The sequence below is a fragment of the Macrobrachium nipponense genome, chromosome 1, assembly GCF_015104395.2.
Source record: "Macrobrachium nipponense isolate FS-2020 chromosome 1, ASM1510439v2, whole genome shotgun sequence".
NCBI lineage: Eukaryota > Metazoa > Arthropoda > Malacostraca > Decapoda > Palaemonidae > Macrobrachium > Macrobrachium nipponense.
This window is the reverse complement of record NC_087200.1, coordinates 103,466,002-103,491,093: the sequence shown is the minus strand read 5'-3', so window position 1 is coordinate 103,491,093 and position 25,092 is coordinate 103,466,002. Positions and strand designations below refer to the sequence as shown.

Below are 25,092 nucleotides of genomic sequence, written 5' to 3'. Positions count from 1 at the left end.
CGAGATTAAGCTGGCTTTATGCTAGCACTGTCTCTTGCGCATGGCAGCCCGTAGAATTTGGACATAGCGTCGTGTTGTTTTGATATAGTTTGCGGACGGATACGTAGCGTCCAAACAATATTACAATAATCCCGTAATAATACAATAAATCATTACAATAACTTTATGTAGAAGATGAAAAATTTTAATTTATTTACAGTTATATAAGTTGCAATATAATAAAATTTGTAATAGAACTTAAATTCAATTTGTGAAACCTTATGAAAACAAAAACCAAGTGATCTGGTGGTAAAGAACTTAACAGAATTAGGGGAAAGGAAGAGTGGAAAGGGTGGGGTGGAAAGGTTTGGGGGGGGGGGGGGGTGTTGAGAAAGCGTGTGATTTAGGTGTTATTTTGGTTGTTTTCTATGTTTGCGTTGTGTGTTGTAGGGCGTTTGCTAGATGGGGGTGACCTTTCTGCTTCTAGTTGTCTGGTCAATGTAGGTTTGTGCAGTAAAATTCCAAAACTTTAAGCTATGATTAATCTGTGGTGGCTGCTATGTTCTGAGTAAATATTTGTATTCTCTACTAGTTCTTGTGTCGTAGGTTTGCGGTTGTGATGGTCTACGTAGTGTTGGTGGATGGATCCATTATTTCTGTGGGAGTGTAAATGTCTTTTTAGGGTTGTGGGATTGTGACCAACGTACGTTTTTTCCGAGGACTGGCACATCCTCTCGGGGCAAGTAAAACTAAACGATGTGGTGCATTCTTCCTTGTCTTCGTTCGGGCTGGTATTATTTTTCATTATGAGAGAAGACGTTAAATTGAGTTACAGTCATCCCGTAAATTGAGCTGTTCGAAGGGGGCCTAAGGTGTTTTTCCTCTTTTGATGATGTTTGTGATCGCCTTTCTCGCTTCCTCAAATCTGTCATTCTATTCAGTTTTATGGTAAATTATGATGTTCTTATTGTGGTTACCTGGTTCTTGGTTTCGCTGGTGTAGAACTGTTCGATTCTTCTCCGTGTTACATCTTCCATCAGTTTATCTTGGAAGCCAATATTCGTCAAGAGCTGTTTGACTCGAATTCCAGGTGAGTCTCACGCCGTGTGGAGTAGTGGGTTATGGCTCGTTTGATGTAGGCGTCAACTACCGATCGTTTATAAGCTGCTGGGCACTCCCCACCTGCCTTAAGACACCGCCCCGCATTTGTTGCCTTTGTGTAGATAATTTTGTGGCTTCATTTTTGTCCCTCATTGTTATGAAAATGTCTCTATAAACCTCGCGTATATTGAGTGGTTCTTGATGCTTGGCAAAAGTTGTTGCTTCAATGTGGTCCAAATCACATCTGCAGGTTTGATAGTATTTTGGAACAGTAGTTACAAAGCCTATCAAACCTGCAGATACGATTTGGTTTCGCTATGTAGACGACATCTTAACATACTGGAAAACCAAGTGGGGCAATTTTGATGTCTTTCTACAAAAATTAAATTCCTTGATCCCGAGCATAAAATTTAAAGTAGAATGGAAAATAATGACCAAATCCCATTTTTAGATGTCTTAATCATCAGAACTAATAGCAACTGCAAAGTCACTGTCTTCAGGAAAGCGACATTTTGCTATCCAGATTTTCTTAACAACGAACTCTAAACAATCAGAAATCTTGTTAAAATACCCCAAGCACATAATAGGAACAAGCCATACATAAAGCAAAGAGCATTTTTTACAAACCCACAGAAAACAAAGAAAAGCAAAAATTCACCAACAAAATCAAAATCCCTCACATGGGTTATGAGAGATCACACAAACTTTAGGCCACCCTAACCCTTTCATCTTCACTTATGCAAATATATTGCAGAAATCCTTAATTAATGTCCAGCAGAAACCAGTTTCTAAAGACGTAGGAGTCTATGAAATCCCTTGTATGGGTTGTGATAAGTCATACTATGGATTTACAGTTAAATATGGACAACATAGTTCAGCAATTTTCCACCATATAAATAACATGAACCATACCATGGATTGGAACTCATCCTGAATTTTATACAAAAGCAGCTGTCAACACATGTTAGATGGTATAATCTTCACTGGTAAAGCAACAAGATAATAGATCAACCTTTCCAATGGCACATGGGACTCTGACCACATAGACAATGTCTTTCTTGAGGCAACAATGAAGCAGATTAAGACAATTGACAGAACCAACCTTGGCTAAGCAGTTACCCCAGGCATCACCTGAGGGCATATCTCCCACTATATATTTCACAAATGTAACTTCTTTTGTCATTCACCACTTGATAAGGGTGGGGGTCAGTCCACTGAAAGACAGTCTTTAGCTTAAAACCAGTGTGTTTAAAAGGCCTTTTATACTTTATATATATATATATATATATATATATATATATATATATATATATATATGTGTGTGTGTGTGTGTGTGTGTGTGTGTGTGTGTGTGTGTGTGTGTACACTTTACTGCATTCAATCTTACTAGTCTTATTTCCGGCAGATAACATGCAGTCCAAAGACACCCTTAACTGAAGATGAAGATAAATTGTTGAAGTTTAAACTGGACATGATCTGGCAATATGGTCTTCAAACTTGGGAACAACTCAATTGCTCCTACCAAGGTATTGTCCGGATAAACCAAGATCCACAACATTATAATGGCCAAGCCGACAGGGGACAAAAGTGAGTAAAAGTGAATGCCTATTTTTCTTTTTCTTTTTTGCGTTTGTCACTTGCATATATGTACACACACACACACACACACACACATATATATATATATATATATATATATATATATATATATATATATATATATACAAATTTACCTGAGGGATCTACATTAATCGATGGGTTCCACTGAAGATCCAAACGACTCACTTGGGATAACACGAAATATCAACCTCTGGCCTTGAGATCAGGCAAGAACATATTCAATTAAATACAGCTGAAGGCCTGCTTCAAAAGGGGAGTGATTAAGTAAACTCCAGGGTTTAACTTGACTAATTATATTTACAATGGAAGACCATAACACAAGAATGGTTAACATAAGTGGGGAAAATACAATGGTCCCCACTACAAGGTGAAAGAAGTAATGTGGTGTATTCTTGAAGGGAAATCACATTAAAAACTCGCTTCAGAAGGTGCTGTAAGATGAGGTTACTGGGGGAAGCCAATATTGCAAACTCGATTCTGGTAATTCACAATTTAATCATTTATGTTGCACTCCACTTAGCAACTTGAAACAGCACAAATAAAAGGGGCAATGCAGATCTCAATGCAGTTATATCGCACAATGAAAACGAAACAAAAAACAGTAATAGGCCAACAGTGATGTGATTGACTAACAACCTTAAAAACCATGGCCCTTTACTGTCGTCAGGAGAGTTGTTCCTCGTACTTAGGGGGGGGGGGGGGGGGGGGGGGGGGGGGGGGGGGGGGGGGGGGGGGGGGGGGGGGGGGGGGGGGGGGGGGGGGGGGGGGGGGGGGGGGGGGGGGGGGGGGGGGGGGGTGGGGGGGGGGGGGGGGGGGCCAAGCTATGGTGGATCAAGTGAATTAACTCACTGAAAAATATAATAGGTCCACAGTATCATGTGCTTTAGGTGGGGCAGTACATGAGAGCAAGGTGTCCTGGACAAGCGTCCTACAAATTCTGAGAGAGAGCCTGCCGATCCAAAGCCTCTTATAACTTCTGGAGATTATGAGGAACTCGCATTCAGATAGTGGTAGGGAGTAACTCGTCTGGACATGGCGACATCATGGCCCAGGTTCCAAGATGGTGGAGCCCACATAATTGATCCTGTGCCTCCCTCCCAGCTGGCCTGCCGCAGGCGAAGATTGGCATTTCCCCCAGGTCTGCGCCTGGATTAAGGTCTGTAAGCAGTCAACCCAAACAAGGAAAGAGTATTAAAGTAGCTTCCCCAGAGAGAGAAAGAAAGAATTGGTGGTAGGGGCGAATTATACCCGCCATTTTTTATTTGTAATAATAAGAATGAATTTCTTTTATATTAAAATTACTAAAGGCTGGGAAGGAGTTGCTTAACAGAAAAAGGGTTTTATCCATCAGCAATATATATAGATATTAAAAATTAAAAATATAATATAATATAGTTATATAATTATATATAATATATATATTATTATATATATACTGTATAGGGTCACTACTTGGAGATCTTGGCTTGACAATCAATAACGCTGCCAAGGCCAGGTAAAAAAATTTCTTCTAGAAGCTTTCGAGGCATATAACCGCATCATTAGGCTTTCAAGCTGACAATAAAAAAAACTGAAATTGTAATCAAATTAACTGTCGTACTGAAACCTTACGTAAAAAGGTAACAAAACATACAAAGAAGCTAAAAATGTATCACAAAAATACTAATATAAAAACACACAAAAAAGGTAAAGTATAAACCAACTACCACATACAAAGTAAAATGTCTAACGATCTGTTGCGTACCTTTTAAGAATTCATGCAATCGCTGGTTGAGTATCGGACAAGTTGCTGAACAGTTCCGATTTCATCCTCAATGTATCCACTGATTCTGAAATTATAAAGTTCATCCTATTTTAAAAAAATGATAGTACTTTGAAATCCGGGTCAGTGCCATTATATATATATATATATATATATATATATATATATATATATATATATATATATATGTGTGTGTGTGTGTGTGTGTGTGTGTGTGTGTGTGTGTGTGTGTGTGTGTGTAGTGAAAATTGAAGGCGGTTCTACCAACCAGTGGACATCAGTCGGTGCAAGGTGAAGGACAATTCTTTATTCCCATTATATGTACTTTTACTGTTGTCGCGACATTTCAAGACATAAAAGTCCCATTTTTGATCAAAAGAAAAATAAAACAAAAGTTGAAATCACAAAGTCGGAATATAAATTAAAAGTTTAAAAAGTTATACAAATATAAAAATCAAATGCAAAAGTAGGGAGGAATCATTACCAAAAGGTAATGATTCCTCAGACCGAGTGACAATCCGGGCCGGGTCAGCTTCGATTTGAACTCACGAGAGATACAGAGGTGTTGAGGAAGACTGGGTGTTTAACTGCGGAACGAGTTGTTTAATGAAGAGTGATTCTAAAATAGTTAAATGCTGTTCGTTGGGGGATTGGCCTATAATTTTAAAATCTTTGTATTTCATGTCACGTAGGTGAAATTATCCTACTATGCTTAGAGATGGCTAGAAAGAAAAGAGTGCAAGGAGAGTCCTCCAGCTGTGCTAGGCCTATGTTGTATCTCTTCATATCTAAATGAAAATGGGGCTTTGTTCTCAAATCAGGTTGAGCGAGCATAGGCGGGCATGTACATACATTAGGGAATAAAATATAGTGACAACAATTAGCTTATAGATGAAGGTCACAGGATAGGATTTAACCAGTAAGCTGTAGCATTTGTCTGCCACAATAAGAATCAACGTTTGGCTTTAGAACAGGCTATGATAACACACAAAAAAGAAAAATCAAAATACTAAAAAAATAGTAATAATATAAGTACTAAGAGTTTTATTGAAGAAATATTGACACTCAGCGTTTGCATCCGCACGAACACAGAGATCAACACAAAGAGCCAAACGGCGCGCTGCTGCCTGACCTCTTTTGACAGGTGTCGTTGGCGCCACCCTATGCCGAAGTATTACCCGCACCTGCGCCCTCTACTATACACAGGCCATTTCTAAACCAGGAACATTACGAAACCGTTCTCACAAGTGTTAAGTAATAACATGACCGACAAGAATTTTACGAGGAAAAATTTTTCATTCTTAATAATTGTAACTCTCAAATAACGCTTACGTATTTAAACAAGTCACACTTCAACGTTTACCTATGCTTTCATTTCTGATAAGGTGAGCAGTAACCAATGAAAGCTCATTTTTCAATATGCATTTTTCTAAATATTTCCTACTATTGTATAATTTTCCTCAACCATATCCGATATATATATATATATATATATATATATATATATATATATATATATATATATATATATATATATATATATATATATATATATATATATATATATATATATAATAACTTGATCACGAAGTATATAAAACGTGATGCTATGTATAAATATAGGATTTTGCCACGAAGGAAAAAAATGAAAAGCGAAATAGCCAAGCACTTTACGTCTAGTTCGACCCTTTACTCAGGCACAACTACTGATCTTACAGCGGAAAAACATAGTCAAAGTAGGCTTACTATCCAAACTGACACTACAAGATTAGCAATAAGGTCGATTTCACTCTACAGAAACGAGGAAACGCCTGAGGGCAGCCACACCTTGGAGGATATACACGCGGTCAACAGATAATTCACCCAGAAAACAATACATGTTGAAAAAAAGGAGGCATATGCAACTTATTATCATGAAATTTACAAAAATGTTCCCAAAAAATTATTAATGAAAAGAGGAAAAAAAAATATCGAGCAAGAGAGAGAGGGAGAGAGAATATCGAGCAAGAGAGAGAGAGAGAGAGAGAGAGAGAGAGAGAGAGAGAGAGGAATTTCCTCGTTTCTGTAGAGTGAAATCGACCTTATTGCTAATCTTGTAGTGTCAGTTTGGATATTAAGCCTACTTTGACTATGTTTTTCCTCTGTAAGATCAGTTGTGCCTGGGATGAAGACATTGAGAAAGTAGTAAAAGATAAGGAGGCAAAGAAAAGATGGAAAGAGTCACAGGCAGTGGAAGACAGAGATAGGTTCAGAGAGAAAAACAAGGCAGTGAAAAAGGTGGTAGCCCAAGCTAAAGCAAAGTCGTATGATGATGTGTATAATGAGCTGGGGACAAAGGGAGGATTAAAGAAGATGATCAAGCTATCAAAGGCTAGAAATAAGAGCACCAAAGATATTACACATATCAAACAAATAAAAGATCAAGATGGTGTAGTACTTAGAAAGGAGGAAGACATTGTGAAGAGATGGAAAGAATATTTCGAACACTTGTTAAATGAAGAAAATAATAGACTAATAAGAGAGGATGGGCAAGTGAACATTGGCATGGTAATGAGGTTTTCTAGGCAAGAGGTACTAAATGCACTGGAGAAGATGAAGAATGGGAAGGCAACCGGACCAGACATGATTCCTGTGGAGGCATGGAAAGCATTAGGAGATGGAGTGGATATACTGTATGATCTTATGATAAAGATCCTTGAACAGGAAAAGATACCAAATGAGTGACGTGGGAGTATATTTATCACAATTTTTAAAGAGAAAGGCGATGTCCAAGAGTGTGGTAATTATAGGGGCATTAAATTGATGTTTCCACACTTTGAAGATACTGGAAAGGATGAGAGATGCTAGACTGAGAGAAGAAGTACAATTAGGTAAAGAGCAGATGGGATTCATGAAGGGAAGGGGAACAACAGATGGTATATTTTGTCTGAGGCAACTAATGGAGAAATTCGGGGGAAAGACAAGGGACCTACATATGGTATTCGTTGACCTTGAAAAGGCTTATGACCGAGTCCCAAGACAAGAGGTATGGAGGAGTCTGAGGAAGAAGATGGTGCCAGAGAAGTACGTGCGATTGATTCAAGAGGTGTACCAGAATGTATTTACCAGAGTGAGGAGCAGTGTTGGGGAGACAGAGGGTTTTGAGGTGAGAGTAGGATTACACCAGGGGTCGGCTCTGAGCCCATTTATCTTTAACATAGTGATGGATGTTATAATAAAGGAAGTAAGGGAGGCAGTACCATGGAACATATTATATGCGGATGATATTGTTCTGTGCGCAGAGAGCAGGGAAGATCTGGAAATGAAATTGGAAAGATAGAGACAAGTACTGGAGGACAGAGGAATGAGCATAAGTAGATCTGAGGGGGATGATAGAGAAAGTATTCAGCTTGGTGGAGAGCAAATAAAGAGAGTTGATATGTTTAAGTATCTAGGATCCTTTTTTAATGCTGGAGGAAGTATGGAAGAAGTAAAACATCGGGTACAGGCAGGCTGGAACAACTGGAGAGTGGCCTCTGGAGTTCTTTGTGACAAAAGAGTACCGCTTAGGTTAAAAGGAAAATTTCACAAGACGGTGGTAAGAACAGCAATGCTGTATGGTACGGAAACAGCAAGCATGAGAAAAACAGAACGGAAGAAGATGGATGTGGCAGAAATGAGAATGCTTAGGTGGATGTCTGGGGTGACAAGAGAGGATAGGATCAGAAATGACTACATAAGGGGGTCGACTAAGGTGGTGGAAGTATCAAAGAAAGTGCAGGAGGGGAGGCTGAGATGGTATAGACACCTGTTGAGGAGAGATGAGGACCAGACTGGGAGACATACTATGGGGATGGAGGTTCAAGGAAGAAGAAGAGGGAGACCAAGAAAGATATGGAAGGACTGTGTGAGAGGAGACTTACATGTGAAGGGAATTGATGAGGCAGAAGCGCAGGATAGAAATAGATGGAAATGGCTCATCCAAAACGGCGAGCCCATATAAAAATGGGCGAACAGCTGGGAAGAAGAACGATCAGTTATGCCTGAGTAAAGGGTCTCGAAACTAGACCGAAAGGTGCTTGGACTATCTCGCTTTTCTCATTTTTTCCCCTTCAATGGCTAAAAACCTTTTATATATATATAATTATATTATATTATATATTATATATAATATATATATATATATATATATATATATTTATATATATATACTGAATAGCAAGCATATCCGACTAATAGATATCTATATAGATATAATATAGATATATATAGAAAGGGATATATATAACATATAGTATATATATATATAGTATATATAGATATATAGATATATATATATTAGGTAGATAATAGAATATATATATATGATATATATATATATATATATATATCATATATATATATATAATATATATATAAATGTATATATATACATATATATAATATATAATATATATATAATATATATATATAATATATATATATATATTCCATAATCGGATATGCTTGGCTATTCAATATATATATATATAATATAATATATATAATATATAGTATTATAATGTATATTATATATGGTAAATATAATATGTAATAGTATACTGTTATATATAGGTATCGTATCAGATAATTATCTACACATATATATATATATATATATACATATATATATATATATATATATATATATATATATATATATATATATCTGTGTGTGTGTATTATATATATATAATATATATGTATATATATATATATATATATATATATATATATATATATATATATATATACATACATGATCTCACATTGGGTCCTAAGAATATTTCATCATTTTTATCTTTCTCCGACAGGTTGAAAGAAAGTGTCCCCATTACCAGCCCCATTACACCGATTCTCGACGAAAACGCCATTGTTGTGACGTGCTACTCACAAAACAGCACGGACAATAATGTTGTTTACAGGAATCTCCATTATTTCATCCAACCCAGTGTTTATGAAGAGAAGATGAAGCGGTATCAGGTATGGAAGTACTCCAATTCACTTGTCACATGTAACGCAGCTTGAATTGTCCTAATATAATAAAAAAATTATAAGAGAATGAATGAAATACGTGAAGAGAGAGAGAGAGAGAGAGAGAGAGAGAGAGAGAGAGAGAGAGAGAGAGAGAGAGAGAGAGAACAAATGTCGTTTATATCAAATTCATTAAACCTTGGGAATGACGTACAGCGCAGGAAATTACTAAAGCGATAAGCGATTCCACAGACAGATTCGTACCCCAGACTGGTTGGGAACCGACGACTACACTGACGGTTTCACTAATCCCCCATCTTATCGTCAATGTAGTGGTCGGTTTCCAGTCGTCCGGAGTTCGAATCTCCCTAGTACCGAAACACTTATTATTTGTAATTCCTCTTCAGCGTATATTTTGCGTATGTTGGGCATTAAACCATATTTGTATCTAAATACACACACAAACACACACACACACACACACACATACAAAACATTTAAAGGTAAATAAGTATCAAAATAAGACAGGGACGAAAAAAAAAAAAAAAAAGAATTATATTTCTGACCTGTTTGGTCTCAAGAGAAGTGGAATATGTGAGCAGAAGTTTGAATATACACACTAAAGTTAAAAGCAGCATATATCATATAAACGCTCATTACAGCGCGATAAGGAATGCTAAACGATAAAAACGAGAGTTGTGGAGTTTCTTGTTTTAGGGAAGCAACGGAATCTGCACTTGTGTTAGTTCCTGAAATATTTACACAGGTAGCTAAGTATGCTCCGTAAAATCTGAACAATTTACAAATTCTTTGCCGATGATGTGATCCAATTTATACATTTACCTATCAACACTTTCTTTTATGGAACTAGGCCCAGCTATATTACGTTCCAAGTTAATTTTAAATCCTCTACAATCAATAACATGAATATCATCCAGGGCACATTTTTCCATATTCTATAAACTGCTCAGTTCTCTTTTCCAGAAATGTTCTATTTGTCTATATAAAATTAGCCTTATAAAACATATGGGATTTGATATACACAACTTTTGTTTCTGTCAGGGGAGTTATTTTATAAGTGCTTTTTTACTATATTGTTGTCCTTATCTTTGAAGTTATTACTGAATGACAAAACAAGTCAGTTTCGTGTGTAAATGGTTACTTCGTTGTTAGCAGTATAAAGCCCCGATTGCCGTTCTCAATGCATCGTCGCATAAAATATTATTAATATCCATATAATCTGGACTGCGTACAAGGAATAATCTTAATTAATAAGTAGTTGGGGTTAACTTTTCCTTTACTTTATTGCTGTTGCCTGACAAATAATGCACATATGCTGAATTACTGTTACTTAAACTTCGATGTATATAATGGTTTTCTATCTTCATATTTAACTTATAAGGTGGCACCCATTTAACAAACGAAATAAAGTCCATTTTCGTGTTTTCGTACAATTACATATGTTAATATAAGTAAACCATATTAAATCTTACGAAATAATATTGCTTTATATTCTGCTCCCGAAAAAAACACCTGGAAAAATGATTAAATGCAGGTGTAGTGGAGACGAGTGAGATAAAAAAAACAATTACACTGCATAAAAAAAGTTCAAGCAGAGAAGAGCGTAGCGCAATTTCCTCTCGAAGCAGAACTAATATTCATAACAAACTGTAAAGGCCCTGCTTTGGTGTACTCTGTTACATTGACGTAACATAAATGAATTTAACTTTTTAAAAGAAATCTTTGATAAAAATTTGAATATTTGCCTGACAGAATCCAAAAGATTTATCCGTGAATTTCCACTGGGAGCAAATGCAGGCGAAGGGTCAGCTCGCTGCAAAAAAATACTTTATTTTCTATGAAAAGGCCCACTAAGCCAGCTGAAGTTTGCAATGATTTATAGTATTTATCACCCTACCATACAGACTGTAAATGATCCTACTACGACATTGATGGGGCGCGCTATGCTGTGCTATAACCCATCGCTGCCCATCACTTCTCCCCTACCATCCCGATACTCAGCAAACCCCGCACCAAATGGGGGCGGACAAACAGGTTTGCAGGTGGAGGGTGGATGTATCGTCTTCCCTACTCTCCCGATCCCCTAACTAACCCGGCCCTACCCTGGGCGGGCAAACAAGATAGATCACTCTAATTTTATTATTATAGAAGATGTATCAACAGCTCTCTTAAAAATGCCTTAAGACAAAACAAGATGGGAATATTGCTTGACTTATTATTTTCTTGTGGTATTTTGTGTATTTACGTTCATATATATATATATATATATATATATATTATATATATATATATATATATATATATATATATATATATATATATATATATATACATCATGAGGGAAGTAGTAGGGAAAGACATCCTCATCCTTTAACAGTTGATTTCAATGCCCACGTTTCGCAACGAATTTAAAATTACATTTTCAAGGCGTGAAAATATAATTTTCGAACATTAAAAACGCAAATTAATCTATTGTAATATGTAAAAGCAACAACTCTTAATGAAGTAAAACATTTAAAACTTGACACCACATTCAAAGCCAAACAAATCATAAGTAAACGAGTTCACTAAAATCTTAAAACAGCCGACCTTTATGAAACGAAGAGCAAGACTAACAACTAAATAAAAACAGCGAGGAAGACCAGTTGCCAAAACCAGCTACAGACAGTTTTACAGAGGACGATTGAGTGTTTAACGACGGCACAGTCTTTTTAATAATTACAGACTCTAAGACAGTTAGGACGTTGTTGTTCTGCACTTGGTCTAAGATGGAAAAATCCTTTCTGTCAATATGACAATATAGTAAGCTTTGCACAATTTTGAGCAATCAAATATACGGATTCCTTCAGCGACTCTGACATGCTTCATATGTATAACAAAAATAAAACGTAACCAGTGCTCTCCCCAGCACCGGTCTATATAGAATACTGCACATCAATACCACAGTATAAATGATCTGATATGGCGATGTACCGCTTCTGTTTCCTGTGGGAACCATCAGGGTTATGCATGCGTCTGCACTATTTGTGAAAGAACGAATAATCCATTTCTGCTCATTTTCCCGTCATTCCTTTGAGTACCTTATGAGAGGGAAGAGGGACTGAAGGAAACTTCAGCATAAGAAATGTTCGTTTATTTTCTCAACAAAAAATTCTATGACAGCGAATGAATAACCTCACTTCGTATTTACTTTCATTGTCAAGGGAAGTCATTGTTTCTGTAGTTGGTTGATAAATTCATTCATCGAACGTTGGTTAACACCACAAATTCTGGCTCTGGATCCAAATTTTTTATTAGTACAGAAATTATTAAGTGACGAGAAATCCCATGAATGAAGTTGAGAATTAATTAGCCAAGTAAAAGAATATAACCACGCGTGGATGATATCGAAATTTCTCTGGTGACTGACAAACTGATAATATCGAGTTGAATCCGTTGCAGTCATCATTCCTTTCTTCTTTCGATGAATGTGAAGAATATTTCAGACTTTCCCTGCTGGTTGGCCCTTCTTTGGCACAGAAACGGCTTCATTGCGACTCACAGCCGGACATCCCTTCGAGGATATAAGGAACATCTGTATTTCATCTATCGTTAAAAAAGTAGTCGAAAACGGAATATCCCAATATATCACAGTATTAGCTTTCTATATAGCAGCTGGAAGCTTATCTCAAAGCATTTCACCCTTCTATGCAATGCAAAAATAGAAAAAAATTGATGTTTAAAATATTATTTATAGGTTTGGGCGTCAAGTATGGGAATCCTACTTCAGGTGTCTCATTAGATTAGTCTGAGGCGCTTTATAACGGCGAGGTGCTTTCATTAGCAGCCTATCGCTAATAAGCCTAATATAAGTCTAGTCCTGATATAATTCTGGCATACTTTGGCTTTTCGCCTGACCTCTTATAAGATCTCTCTGAACAATGGAAAAACTTACTTCCGAGCTGGCAAAATAGCCGTGCAATAACTGGTCTTAATTGTCACGTGATACCGGTGTTTTCATGCAAGATAATAAGTAGATCTCTACGACCCATTCACAAATAAAACTGATTTGACTTTCATGCACTATTAAGAGTAGAAACCAAAACCCATCTCTACCATAATTCCTGAGCTCGTGAGTAAGTATATCTTAGTTCAACCAGACCACTGAGCTGATTAACAGCTCTCCCACGGCTGGCCCGAAGGATTAGACATGTTTACGTGGCTTGGAACCAATTGGTTACATAGCGACAGGACCTACAACTCATTATGGGATCCGAACTACGTCAAGAAATAAATTTATATCACCAGAAATAAATTTCTCTGATTCCTGGTATTAATCCAAAAGGTCAATTTCAGTAAGTACAATGTCATCATATGCCAATCAACCAGCCACAGTTGTACAATTAGCATACGTAATTCATCCTACAGGTGATATTTACACTTAAGGTTTAGTGGCAGTTGATATTAAACACACACACGCCCACACACCCACACACACACATACATGCATATATGTATATATATATATATATATATATATATATATATATATATATATTATATATATATATACGCACATACAAACACGTATATATACTATATGTTGCAGGCAGATTGCGAAACAAGCCATTTCGCGAACTGCCTGAGATTTCAGGCAGATAGTGAAATACCCTGAGGGATATTTGATTCCCCCGGAGGCTAGTACTAAACACTGGGAAACATTGTTTAGTACTACTCGCCCCTGGAGGATCAAATGTCACTAAGTGTATTTCGCTATCTGCCTGTAACACAGCTACATACATTTACAAATTCACAGACACATAATACACACACACACACACATACATTATATATATATATATATATATAATATATTATATATATATATATATATATATATCTTCACTTCAGTCTGAGATCTCTAGCCGACTGTTGAAGTTCCCCAGGCCCACTTTTAACGAAATATGCGTTTTTATTATGATTTTATTCCTAAATGTTCTAATAAATGTGTGACGTTCGTCATGTTTATGGGTTAATAAGTAAGCGTCATGTGAGTTACTATGGAAATATATTTTTAATTCACACCACCATTACCACAATGGGGATGAATGACCTCCTTGGCCGCCGGGCCTCTCACATTCATTAACTCATTCCCACTAAAAACAAAAAAATTGGCGATGGGGTTGCTCCATATATATACATACATACATTATATACATATATATATATATATATATATATATATATATATATATATATATAATATATATATAATGTATGTATGTATATATATGGAGCAACCCCATCGCCAATTTTTAGTGGGAATGAGTTAATGAATGTGAGAGGCCCGGCGGCCAAGGAGGTCATTCATCCCCATTGTGGTAATGATGGTGTGAATTAAAAATATATTTCCATAGTAACTCACACTGACGCTTACTTATTAACCCATATATATATATATATATATATATATATATATATATATATATATATATATAAAATGTATGTATGTATATATATGGAGCAACCCCATCGCCAATTTTTGTTTAGTGGGAAAATGAGTTAATGAATGTGAGAGGCCCCCCGGCGGCCAAGGAGGTCATTCATCCCATTGTGGTAATGATGGTGTGAATTAAAAATATATTTCCATAATAACTCACACTGACGCTTACTTATTAACCCATAAACATGACGAACGTCACACATTTATTAGAACATTTAGGAATAAATCATAATAAAAACGCATATTTCGTTAAAAGTGGTCCTGGGGAACTTCAACAGTCGGCTAGAGATCTCAGACTGAAGTGAAGATCAAACGTTTTATTCGTTCTCCTGGTTAGAACTACTTTTAAATTTTAGTACTAGCATTGATGGGCAGGTGTCCAATGGTTATTTGTTATGCTAAATTTTTTAATATAAATTCAATGAGATGGCATTTCTCAACTGTAGGTATCAATGTGAGGAGCGTATTGAAAATTTTTTCAACCGAGAAGATGTAAAGGCCCTTGGTGAATTCTACAAATCTTTAGAATCTGAAGAATCTATGTGGAAAATTTTGTATGTTTTCATCTTGGGAAGGTTTGAGGCAGTCGGTAAAGCTACCTGTGCGTCATTAACAACCTTGATTGTTCTTACCATAGCACTTAATATTCCGAGGTGGTATGTTGCCAAGTCCCGTTCAGAGGTTATTATTTTTTTTATGTGAGGCAGCATTCTTTGCCTAAAAAATCTGAGCACTCCTTGTGGCACTCAAGTCAGACACATCGATTAGATAAGGATGAAATGACATTCCTCATCCAAGACATTACCAAACTCAATGATTTTAACTTTGCACTCAAAATAGTTTTCAAGTGAATAAAAGCATAATTTGAACCCTCGCTGTTTTGACAAAGTAATACTAGCTTCAAAGCACTATTACGATCAGCAGTAATTTTAGCTTACTTTGCACTAAGCTACAAGGTTACATTCTAGGACGTAAAGCTTCATAGTCAAATGACTTTGGGATAAATGTGCAATGCCATTTACATGTTTTCACTGACACCGGTAATAGATTTAGATTTGAGGAACTCAATATGAGTTCAAATCAAAGCAGTGATTGGGTCCCAGCTGGGGTCAGAGTCACCTGATGAATATCAATGGACCTTCAACATCGCCTGGGTCAATCACTGCAGCCACAGAAGGGACATTTATTTTTCCATGAGTACATGGGAAACCTCTCCCCCCCAAAAAAAATCATAAAAATAAGTAAATAAATAAATGAAAATAAAATAGAATGAAATGAAATAAAATGAAAAGGACTGTAAATAAGTGGTTGAATAAATAAAAAAAAAAATCACACGTTTGGCAGAAAATTTACGTTCTCCACGATTAGGCCTCACACACTATGAGTCGATTTCCCAAATGGTTGTCCATATGTATCCCATATGGTACAGCACCAAAAGAGAGGCACAGGTGCAAACAAAAACCGGCTGTCTGGACCAAAGCCACGTGAACAGGAATCATATTTCTTTCTTGTATACTGATGGACTTCCAGACTAAAGTTGAAAATCTTAACCGAAAACCCAGTCCCCTTGGATTCCATTCTGGACAGTTCTGCCAAAAATTCCAAACTATCTTAATTGAGTAATATATTCTCCAACTCTCATGTCTAGCTCTGAATGCAAACCCCTCCCCAACTATGATGCCTTTTCACACTCATATAAGCATAAGCGATTTAAACATAAGTTAAAATGTCCATAATACTTACATGAAATTTCTTGTTATCAGCAGCTGGAAGTAATAGTTATAGTAGTTGCAAAGAGGTAGAGCGTTAGGAAAATGAAATAGACTAAAGTATCAATGCGACAGAAATGCAGAGGTAAAAGCCATGTAGATTCCAACTATACCAAAATATTTGTTTTTAGTTCAAAAGTCCTCTCGGACATTATAACGCTTCATTCAACATAGTGCATTCTGTGGCTAAGCCATGTAACTTCAGCTAGGGAATCTCTAATTCAAAAGAACTTTTGGAAATTTTACTATTAGAGCTCACACTCTAAGTTTGTGGATTGCTTCTGGTCTAACGCCCATCAGTCTAATAGTAAACGCTTGGCTTTCGGAAAAAATAGTTAGGTTAGAAACCTTACAGCTAAAAATTTGCTAAAAATTTGCTTAAACACTGGACACTTCTGACTCCACCCGGACTCAAAGGAGAATGGCAAAGGGCAAAAAATGTTTTTACGCACAAGCGCGCGCACACACACACATACACGCACACGTTTTATTACTATTTTCTTCCTTGCCAATCACATTGATTTTCACGGATTGTTTAATCCTCTTTCTTCAAGATATAAACATCCTCTATACTTTCAGTTAAGATTTATTTTTTCTGAATTTTTACCTTGTGCATTATCTTCCTTAGAATTGACGACTGGCTGCGTTACTTTAATGTAACCCTACATGCTTTGGTTTGCTACATTTTATATATAAATGTTCTGGATGGGTCATCAAATCAATGAATAGGTTGTATTTTTTTCCTGGTGCTCATTCCCATTCTCTCTTACAATATTCAGAGGTCTCTACAGTACTTATACTAGATGGAAAGATTTTAGATTTTATATAAAAATATAATAGGGTGTTTTACAGCTCCAATGGGGTGTGTGCTCTCTAGGTTTGCAGTATCAAGTGTCGGATCACTGTGGCATTTTGTTTTCCACAACGGACGAGTTTTTACATCAGAAGGGTGACAGTTTTGTGCAAATGTATTTCCAGCACAGGTAATTTTCTTAGTGGTGAACTGCAGTTATTTCTAATAAACATTAATTTTCTCCTATCTAAAGGACATTTCTTTGACGGTCATCGTTGCAAAATTTAGTGGCGAACGGTGGGGTACGGCATCTTTTTTTCCCTACTGTTAGCTTCATTAGTCCCTAGAACCTTATACGTGAATGACTTGTTTGAAGTGTAAGCGTCATCAAAATCTTCCATTTCTACTCAGAATTCAAGTTAGCTAAATTCGTTCTTGTATTTTCCCATGTCCACCACGAAGATGCATTCAATTAAAGGATGGCTTGTCATTCCTAACGGGGCTATCTTACAGTTTATACTTAGATACGTGGAATCTTCCTTGCCTTAGGGGTTGTCAGTCTATCGACATACCACTCCGCACTAGGAGCAGAGTCCGACCTCGGACTTTCAACTCTCTTTGAGAGCGAGGTGGTATACTGTCCAACTTTCCCTCCGTTCAGGTTCAAAAGTGACCAGAAACGTTTTCCGAACGATGCAAGGGTCATGTAATTAAAGGGAACCCTGAAGGGTAAAAACCTAGTTTAGTTTAGGACAAATACTTAAGCCAAAGATACGAGTCAGCAATAAGTATGTGGTCACTGAAGTTTCGAATGCAACGGCAAGGTACTAGGTGTTCGGCGGGAAGGGGATGCAAAATAAACGTATGGAATGTAAATATCTAAACACACATATGACTTTTTATAATATATTTTGTAAAAATCTCTTTATCATTGTTATAACATCAATTATAAGTGTTCATTATTAAAACATAAACTATAAGCGTAACTCGAAGTAGTTTAAGCAAATCCCTACTTTCAATGTATCACCAAATATTTACACAATAAACTTGAAAATGGACATAGGCATCATAAACCTGCTCGGCGCTTAATCTAGAGACTATACTCATGTAGTCTTAATCTAGATTCTGGGCCACAACTATAGTATACTGTAGTATCAAGGACCTGCATTATTTTATAGTTCCATGTATCCTCCCTTTTGTGTGTGCGTGTGTGTGTGCGCGCGCGCTCGCGTGTGGTAAGGCAGACATGACTTCATGTTTGTACACACACACACATATATATATATATATATATATATATATATATATATATATATATATATATATATATATATATATGTGTGTGTGTGTGTGTGTGTGTGTGTGTGTGTGTGTGTGTGTGCGTGTGTGTGTGCATGCCTAAATAAGTATTTTTGTCATTTAAAAACCTGTGACTGCTTTTTTCACAAATATTGAGCTACAAATATCATTAACATCGACTTCACTATACAATTACAATTGATAAATGCTTCTGCATCGGCCAAAAATTCCAACATGGAACTTTGGTTTTGGCTTTCATTGTCTATTGATGTTTCTAAACCAAAGGCCAGATCCGGGCCCTAGCCTAAGCAGAAGCACTTGTCAATTATAATTATCTATGCGTATAAAGTATTCTTCAGGTTAGATATTAAAAGATATTTGCGTCTTAATATATATCACATTGTTTACAATGGGTGCAAGTACATCATTTGAAGAGAGAGAGAGAGAGAGAGAGAGAGAGAGAGAGAGAGAGAGAGAGAGAGAGAGATCTAATCTTTAATGAATTCAAACTGGCAACAACAATAATTTTCTTCTTGCATGTATTACTTTCGCTTCAACAGAGGCAGCTCGAGGAAGAAATACCCTCCAGAGAAGAGAGATTAAATGTGCTCATAATAGGCAAAGATTCAATGTCAAGAAATAACCTACTGAGACATATGCCCAATACTTACGAGTACATTACCAAGACCCTAGGTGGGATCGACTTCCAAGGATACAATAAAATAGGAGGAAATACCTTTCCAAACGTTTTTTCCATGATGACAGGAATCCCAGCCCACGAAATGGGTAATGGCAGTTGCAGCAGTGTAAAGAGTCAGAAATTAGACGACTGTCCCTTTACCTGGAAATTATACAACCAGAGCAATTATGTCACTTTTTACTTGGAAGACGCCCCTTGGATGGGAACCTTTCGATACACGAGGACAGGATTTGTTGAACAGCCTACAGATATTTACAATAGTCCTTATGCTTTCATGTCTGATGGGCTAATAGGGCATTCTGCTAATTTTAGAGGACAAAATGGAAAGATATGTCAAGGAGGAAAGCTCACTTCAGAGGTCCTACTTGACTACAACTTCAAAATATGTAAAGCTCTGCACAATAAAGTCCCATACTTTGGTCTCGTATGGGATGGGGCCCTGACTCATGATTCCCTCGGCATGGCTTCAGCCTCAGATCAATGTACAGTGAAGGCACTGAAGGATCTCAAAATGGAGGGATTTCTAGACAACACGTTTCTTATCTTCATGAGCGACCATGGCATTCGATACGGGAGTATCAGGTCGACCTACGCTGGAATGCTCGAAGAAAGGCTTCCTTTTCTGATCCTGGTGCCACCTCCAGGATTCAAGGACAAGCACAGCCAGGCTTATGCAAATCTACAGGTCAACTCCCGGAGACTGACTTCAAACCTGGATGTTTATGGAACTGTCGTAGACTTGGGCAGCTATGGATACCTTAATCCAGAGAACAGGTAATATCTCTTTGTAGAGCATGTATATTAATTCTCAACCATTCCTAGTCCATAATAATCATATTAAATCAGCTTATTTTTCCAAATATTGAATACTTAATTTCACTCTTCTTATGGTAATTACTTACTTGTGAACGCTTACATTCAAGTCTTGATTTATAATGAAAGATATTACAAGTAATTTGCAGAAGGCTAAAAATACCTGCCAAGCTGAAAGGTAAAAAAAAAACTTATAACTGCCTGTCTGTACAACACTGGAATAAAGAAAAAAACATTTTTTGCAATAAAAAATATACCCTGTAGTACACTACAGCTCTAATTATTAAGTGATAGATTTAATTCTCAGAACTTACTGTTGTAACGTACAACCCACGGCAATAAACTACGCATTCGTCTAGCCAGACAAATCATGAAACAGCCTATACCATGAACAACATCATTAATATCTTAAGTGTACACGACAAAATGCACAAATCTCTTACGGTTTTTGATAAAGATCTTTATACAAATCCACAATGGCAGCAGATAATGCTCAACAAATCTTAAAACCTGTGGCAATCAGTATCGACTATTATTCTCCATAATGAATCATAAGTAACAGAGTATTTATGAGTGAACATGACCAACAATTATCTAAGTCTATACGATGACCACTGACAAACGCCAATTTATCTAAAAAATATTGCACATCATTTGTTGATAATAATGATCATTTTAATGTAATGACCAGGTGCCTTAGCTTTACCTATCATCGTCAGTTCCAAGTTTCTTAGTCTTTTGAGGGCTTAAGTTGCCACGGCAACTCAATAAACGCCTGCAAAGTCCAGGTGCCTCCTTGAAAACTCAAATAAAACCCATATTTTAAAAGGAGCCGTTGGATAAGTGTGCATACGACTGGTACTTTCTGTAGAAGGATGATTTTGTCGACATAAATCATGATGCTTTTTTTTTTCCTTCACTATCTCTGTGGTGTTCTGAGTTAAGTAAGAAGTTGATACTAAATCTTCAACGGATTAATTTTGTGAAAACCTATCTTCTACTGCATTAAACTTGTGACAACCAATGTAAGAATGAGAGAGAGAGAGAGAGAGAGGAGAGAGAGAGAGAGAGAGAGAGAGAGGAGAGCCATATCACACTAATAATTCTTGGTGGGAAAGTAGATTTATAAATTTCCTCAAAATCGATGACGGTAAATTTCCTAATTGAAATATATGACCCCAGAAACATGTAGAAAAAAAATCCGTCGCCGAATTCCCAGGTAGTCTTCAACTTATATAAAAGCTCCTGGAGTGTGTGCAATGCTGTTTGGTTCTCCTAAGTCTCAGACATAAAAGGTCTCTTTGAATTCACTGACTATAACTTTAATGACAACCATCTTCTCCCAGGGTGTAATTGGGTCATTAGTGACTTTTTCTTTCTAACAGTTTCGTGGGAGAAAAATATGGCCAAAGCCTCTTTAAGGTGGTACCTTTAAACAGAACCTGTGAGGATTTGGCTATTTCACCTCACTTCTGTACATGTCAGAATTCAACTGAGGCTGACTCTAATGATCCTCATTTATGGAATGCTGCGAACCATACCATATCAAAGTTAAACGAAGGACTGGCCAAGTTCACCGACTGTGTCCAACTAACGCTAGACAAGGTAATGTTTTCTGGAAGACTATTGACTTCATACGATAAGTAATTATGTCTGTATGAATGTGTTTCCAGTTTGTCCTCTAGGACGTGTATTATATCAATATCCTATTTTATGTATGCATAAAATAATGTTAACAGACGTAAATCCACAATGATCATGTTATGATAATTTTTTGGGACCGTGTCTGCAGTCTTTCCTTGCTTATCAACTTAGTGAAGTTCCCAAGACCAGGTAACTGACCCAAGGGAAAATATTTTTTATTAGGAATTAAGGATAGCAAAACACTGTACCTTCGATTACTTTAGATTAAGAAACGAAAATTCTCTTATCTTTAAGTAAATAGACAATTCATATAAAATTTTATACAACTAAAAATCCAGTAAAGATTTTTTTTTTTTTTAATTTGAAACCCAACTATTCATAACGACCCATCATAGCTTGAGGATTCAGTTCATGGAGTTCTCATTTGACTACATAGATTCATGCGTGTAAACATTTTTTAATTTAAACCTTCTTTGTACTCACTTCTATAATGGAATTTTTCCTAAAACTTAGTTCAACAGCAACTGGTAGGCAACTAAAGAAGTATACGCTAGTACATTTGCACAAAATTTCCAAATGACCAATCTCCTTCAATCAAAGCTTACAGTTATAACAAGTCGCGTCTCTTACACTGGTCACCCAAAAAGAAATAAGTGATACTTCCTCAAGTCCACTGCACATACGGAGTGTCTATACACTTCTCCATTAACCCTGGGCAAATTCATTATACTATGGACACGCAAAATGACAGTGAGGGGAACAGAATAAGAAAGGGTGTGACAATGTGTTGAGAGTCAGTTTTATCAAACAAAAGTGCGCACAAGGAATTGCAAACAAGGCACTGGAAGAAATACCCAGTAAATAACTAAACAGAATCTTTGATTCATATGGCATCGAAAAACACTGCAACATGGAAATAAAGTATGATGAGATAGATTGCAGTGTATATCCTATTAAAAAATAATAATAATAATAAATAGGCATAAAATACTATATCATGGTTCTTTTAGATGTATGACGTCATATATAGGTTGCTAGCTGAGATCTTTCAGCTTTCTTGATCAAGAGACGGTGAATTATTTCGTCTTTTAATATCTAAATCATTGTTATGGAATATAAAAATGACCCCAGATCGATATCAGCGCACATGTTTTGTGTTAATTTCATGTTTATCAAATTTTTACTATAGGTCCTCAGTGGAAGAGTTAGCACCGCCAACGACAAAACCAAACCAAGCATTGCTGAATCAGAGATAACAAAATATATGATAATATTCTCTGCTAAGCCAAGTACGTATTATTTATGTATACATAATTTTACAACAAAATATGTCAATTTAGTGAATATCAACATTCGTGCGACCAATCCCTTTGAAATAATATCAGGTAATATGTGACTTCTTGCACTGGAACCATTCTACCTAAGTTACCATCTATTTCCGCTATGACTGTTATTTTACCACTTTTCAGACTGGACTACTTCTACCACTTGCTTACAACGAAAGCCACACTAAAATCGAAACTATACCTCAGGCGCAATCTCTTCATTCATTAGATTTCAATGAGCCACATTAATGATGAGCCAGTCCTCTCTTCTGATTTCCAAATGTTCATCCTTATCTTATTAGAGTTTTGCTCAAAAGATAAAACCGTATAATTTCTGTCATGAACATTTCAGGTGGCGCCGTCCTGGAGAGTTCTGTCTTATATGACACCGGCAATTACAAGGTCCTTTCGGATGTTTCAAGGATTAACGCTTACGGAAACCAAAGTCATTGCATCACGGACTTTACCTACAGAAAATATTGTTATTGTAAGGACCTTCTTTAGCGATCAACACTAGGCGTTTAAAGAGAGAAGCCACATCCCTTGGTGTTCCGCACAATATAATTTTGAGGCTGCAAGGAAGTAAAACTTCAAAGAGTTGTTGCCTGAGTAATTGTATGCTCATCAACGCTAATCTTAAGAAAAGGCATTTTCGCTACAGGATATGAATTTTCACCATTGTCTACAATGGCCTTGCCAGTTAAGTGCAGCTCTCATCTCGTTTTCACAAAGGCAAACAACAACTGTAATCCCGAAGCGACTGGACTTGCTCACTTCGTGATAGCAATTTCTGTCACTTAAGCTGAGAGCAAAATGTAAAGATGTAATCTGCATTACTCGCCCAAGGTAATCCAGAAATAAAGGCGAGACTCATGAAAATCTTACTTAAACGTGAAATATTTTATCTAAATAGCTTATTCATTCATTCTTTTAATTAATAATTCAATATTCCAGAACTCCTAATTCATTCAGCTATATATATCCCAATGGCATCCATAATTCGTATCCCAAGTAATTTTTTGCGACTCATTAAAAATTTATATATATTTTTTCAAAGATTTTATTCGTTGTTTATTTAACAAATCTTTTCTCCTAAAAGTTCTATATAGCAATGGATACAGCCGAAATCAAATAATGGCAATCTGGCCTCCCAAAACCGCTTCTGCTATCTGAATTTTAGATTTGCACGGGACTTGAAGGATTATAAACAAATTTCTCTAATTTTCCACCGATTTCTTCCTAAAGTTATATATATATATACATATATATATATATATATATATATATATATATATATATATATATATATATATATTATATATATATATATATCTACTGGTCATCTTTACCAGATACATATGAAATTCTTTGCTTTTTTTCGAAGCGCTTGTCACTACACCATTCGGGAAACGAACCTGCGGTACCATAATCACGACGAATTGACCTTGCCAAGGTCCACCTCGTCGTGATTATGGAGTCATAATTTCTTCACATTTCCTTCAAGTTGGAGTTCAAGCTTTGTAGTGACAAGCGTATCAAAAAAAGACAAAGAACTTGAGAAGTTAAGCAGGCATTGTGGCTATTACTTATATTATATAATATTATAATATAATCTAGTATATTATATATATATATTATATTATATATACTGATATGCGACTTGATTATATTATTCTTTGCCTATGCTCTGTCTCGTTCCACCACCCAAAGAATTCGCCAATGTTTTGAAGCTTTTTTCATAACACACCTGACGGTGCTGTTGCACATTCCAATCTGCTTGTGATACAGTCCG

At 36.3% G+C, this 25,092-nt stretch overlaps 1 protein-coding gene across 1 annotated transcript in view; it reads left to right on the top strand.

Annotated features, from left to right (window-relative positions):
- Positions 1–24,521, top strand: part of LOC135220263 (uncharacterized) — an 80,775-nt gene extending 56,254 nt beyond the window's left edge. Inside the window, exons 5-10 of the mRNA XM_064257528.1 lie at positions 2,486–2,667; positions 9,295–9,463; positions 19,379–20,292; positions 21,717–21,936; positions 23,165–23,264; positions 23,653–24,521. Coding sequence (XP_064113598.1) covers positions 2,486–2,667; positions 9,295–9,463; positions 19,379–20,292; positions 21,717–21,936; positions 23,165–23,264; positions 23,653–23,804 — 1,737 coding nt within the window. The 3' untranslated portion in view covers positions 23,805–24,521. The remainder of the gene's footprint in view (positions 1–2,485; positions 2,668–9,294; positions 9,464–19,378; positions 20,293–21,716; positions 21,937–23,164; positions 23,265–23,652) is intronic.
- Positions 24,522–25,092: the final 571 nt, after the last annotated feature.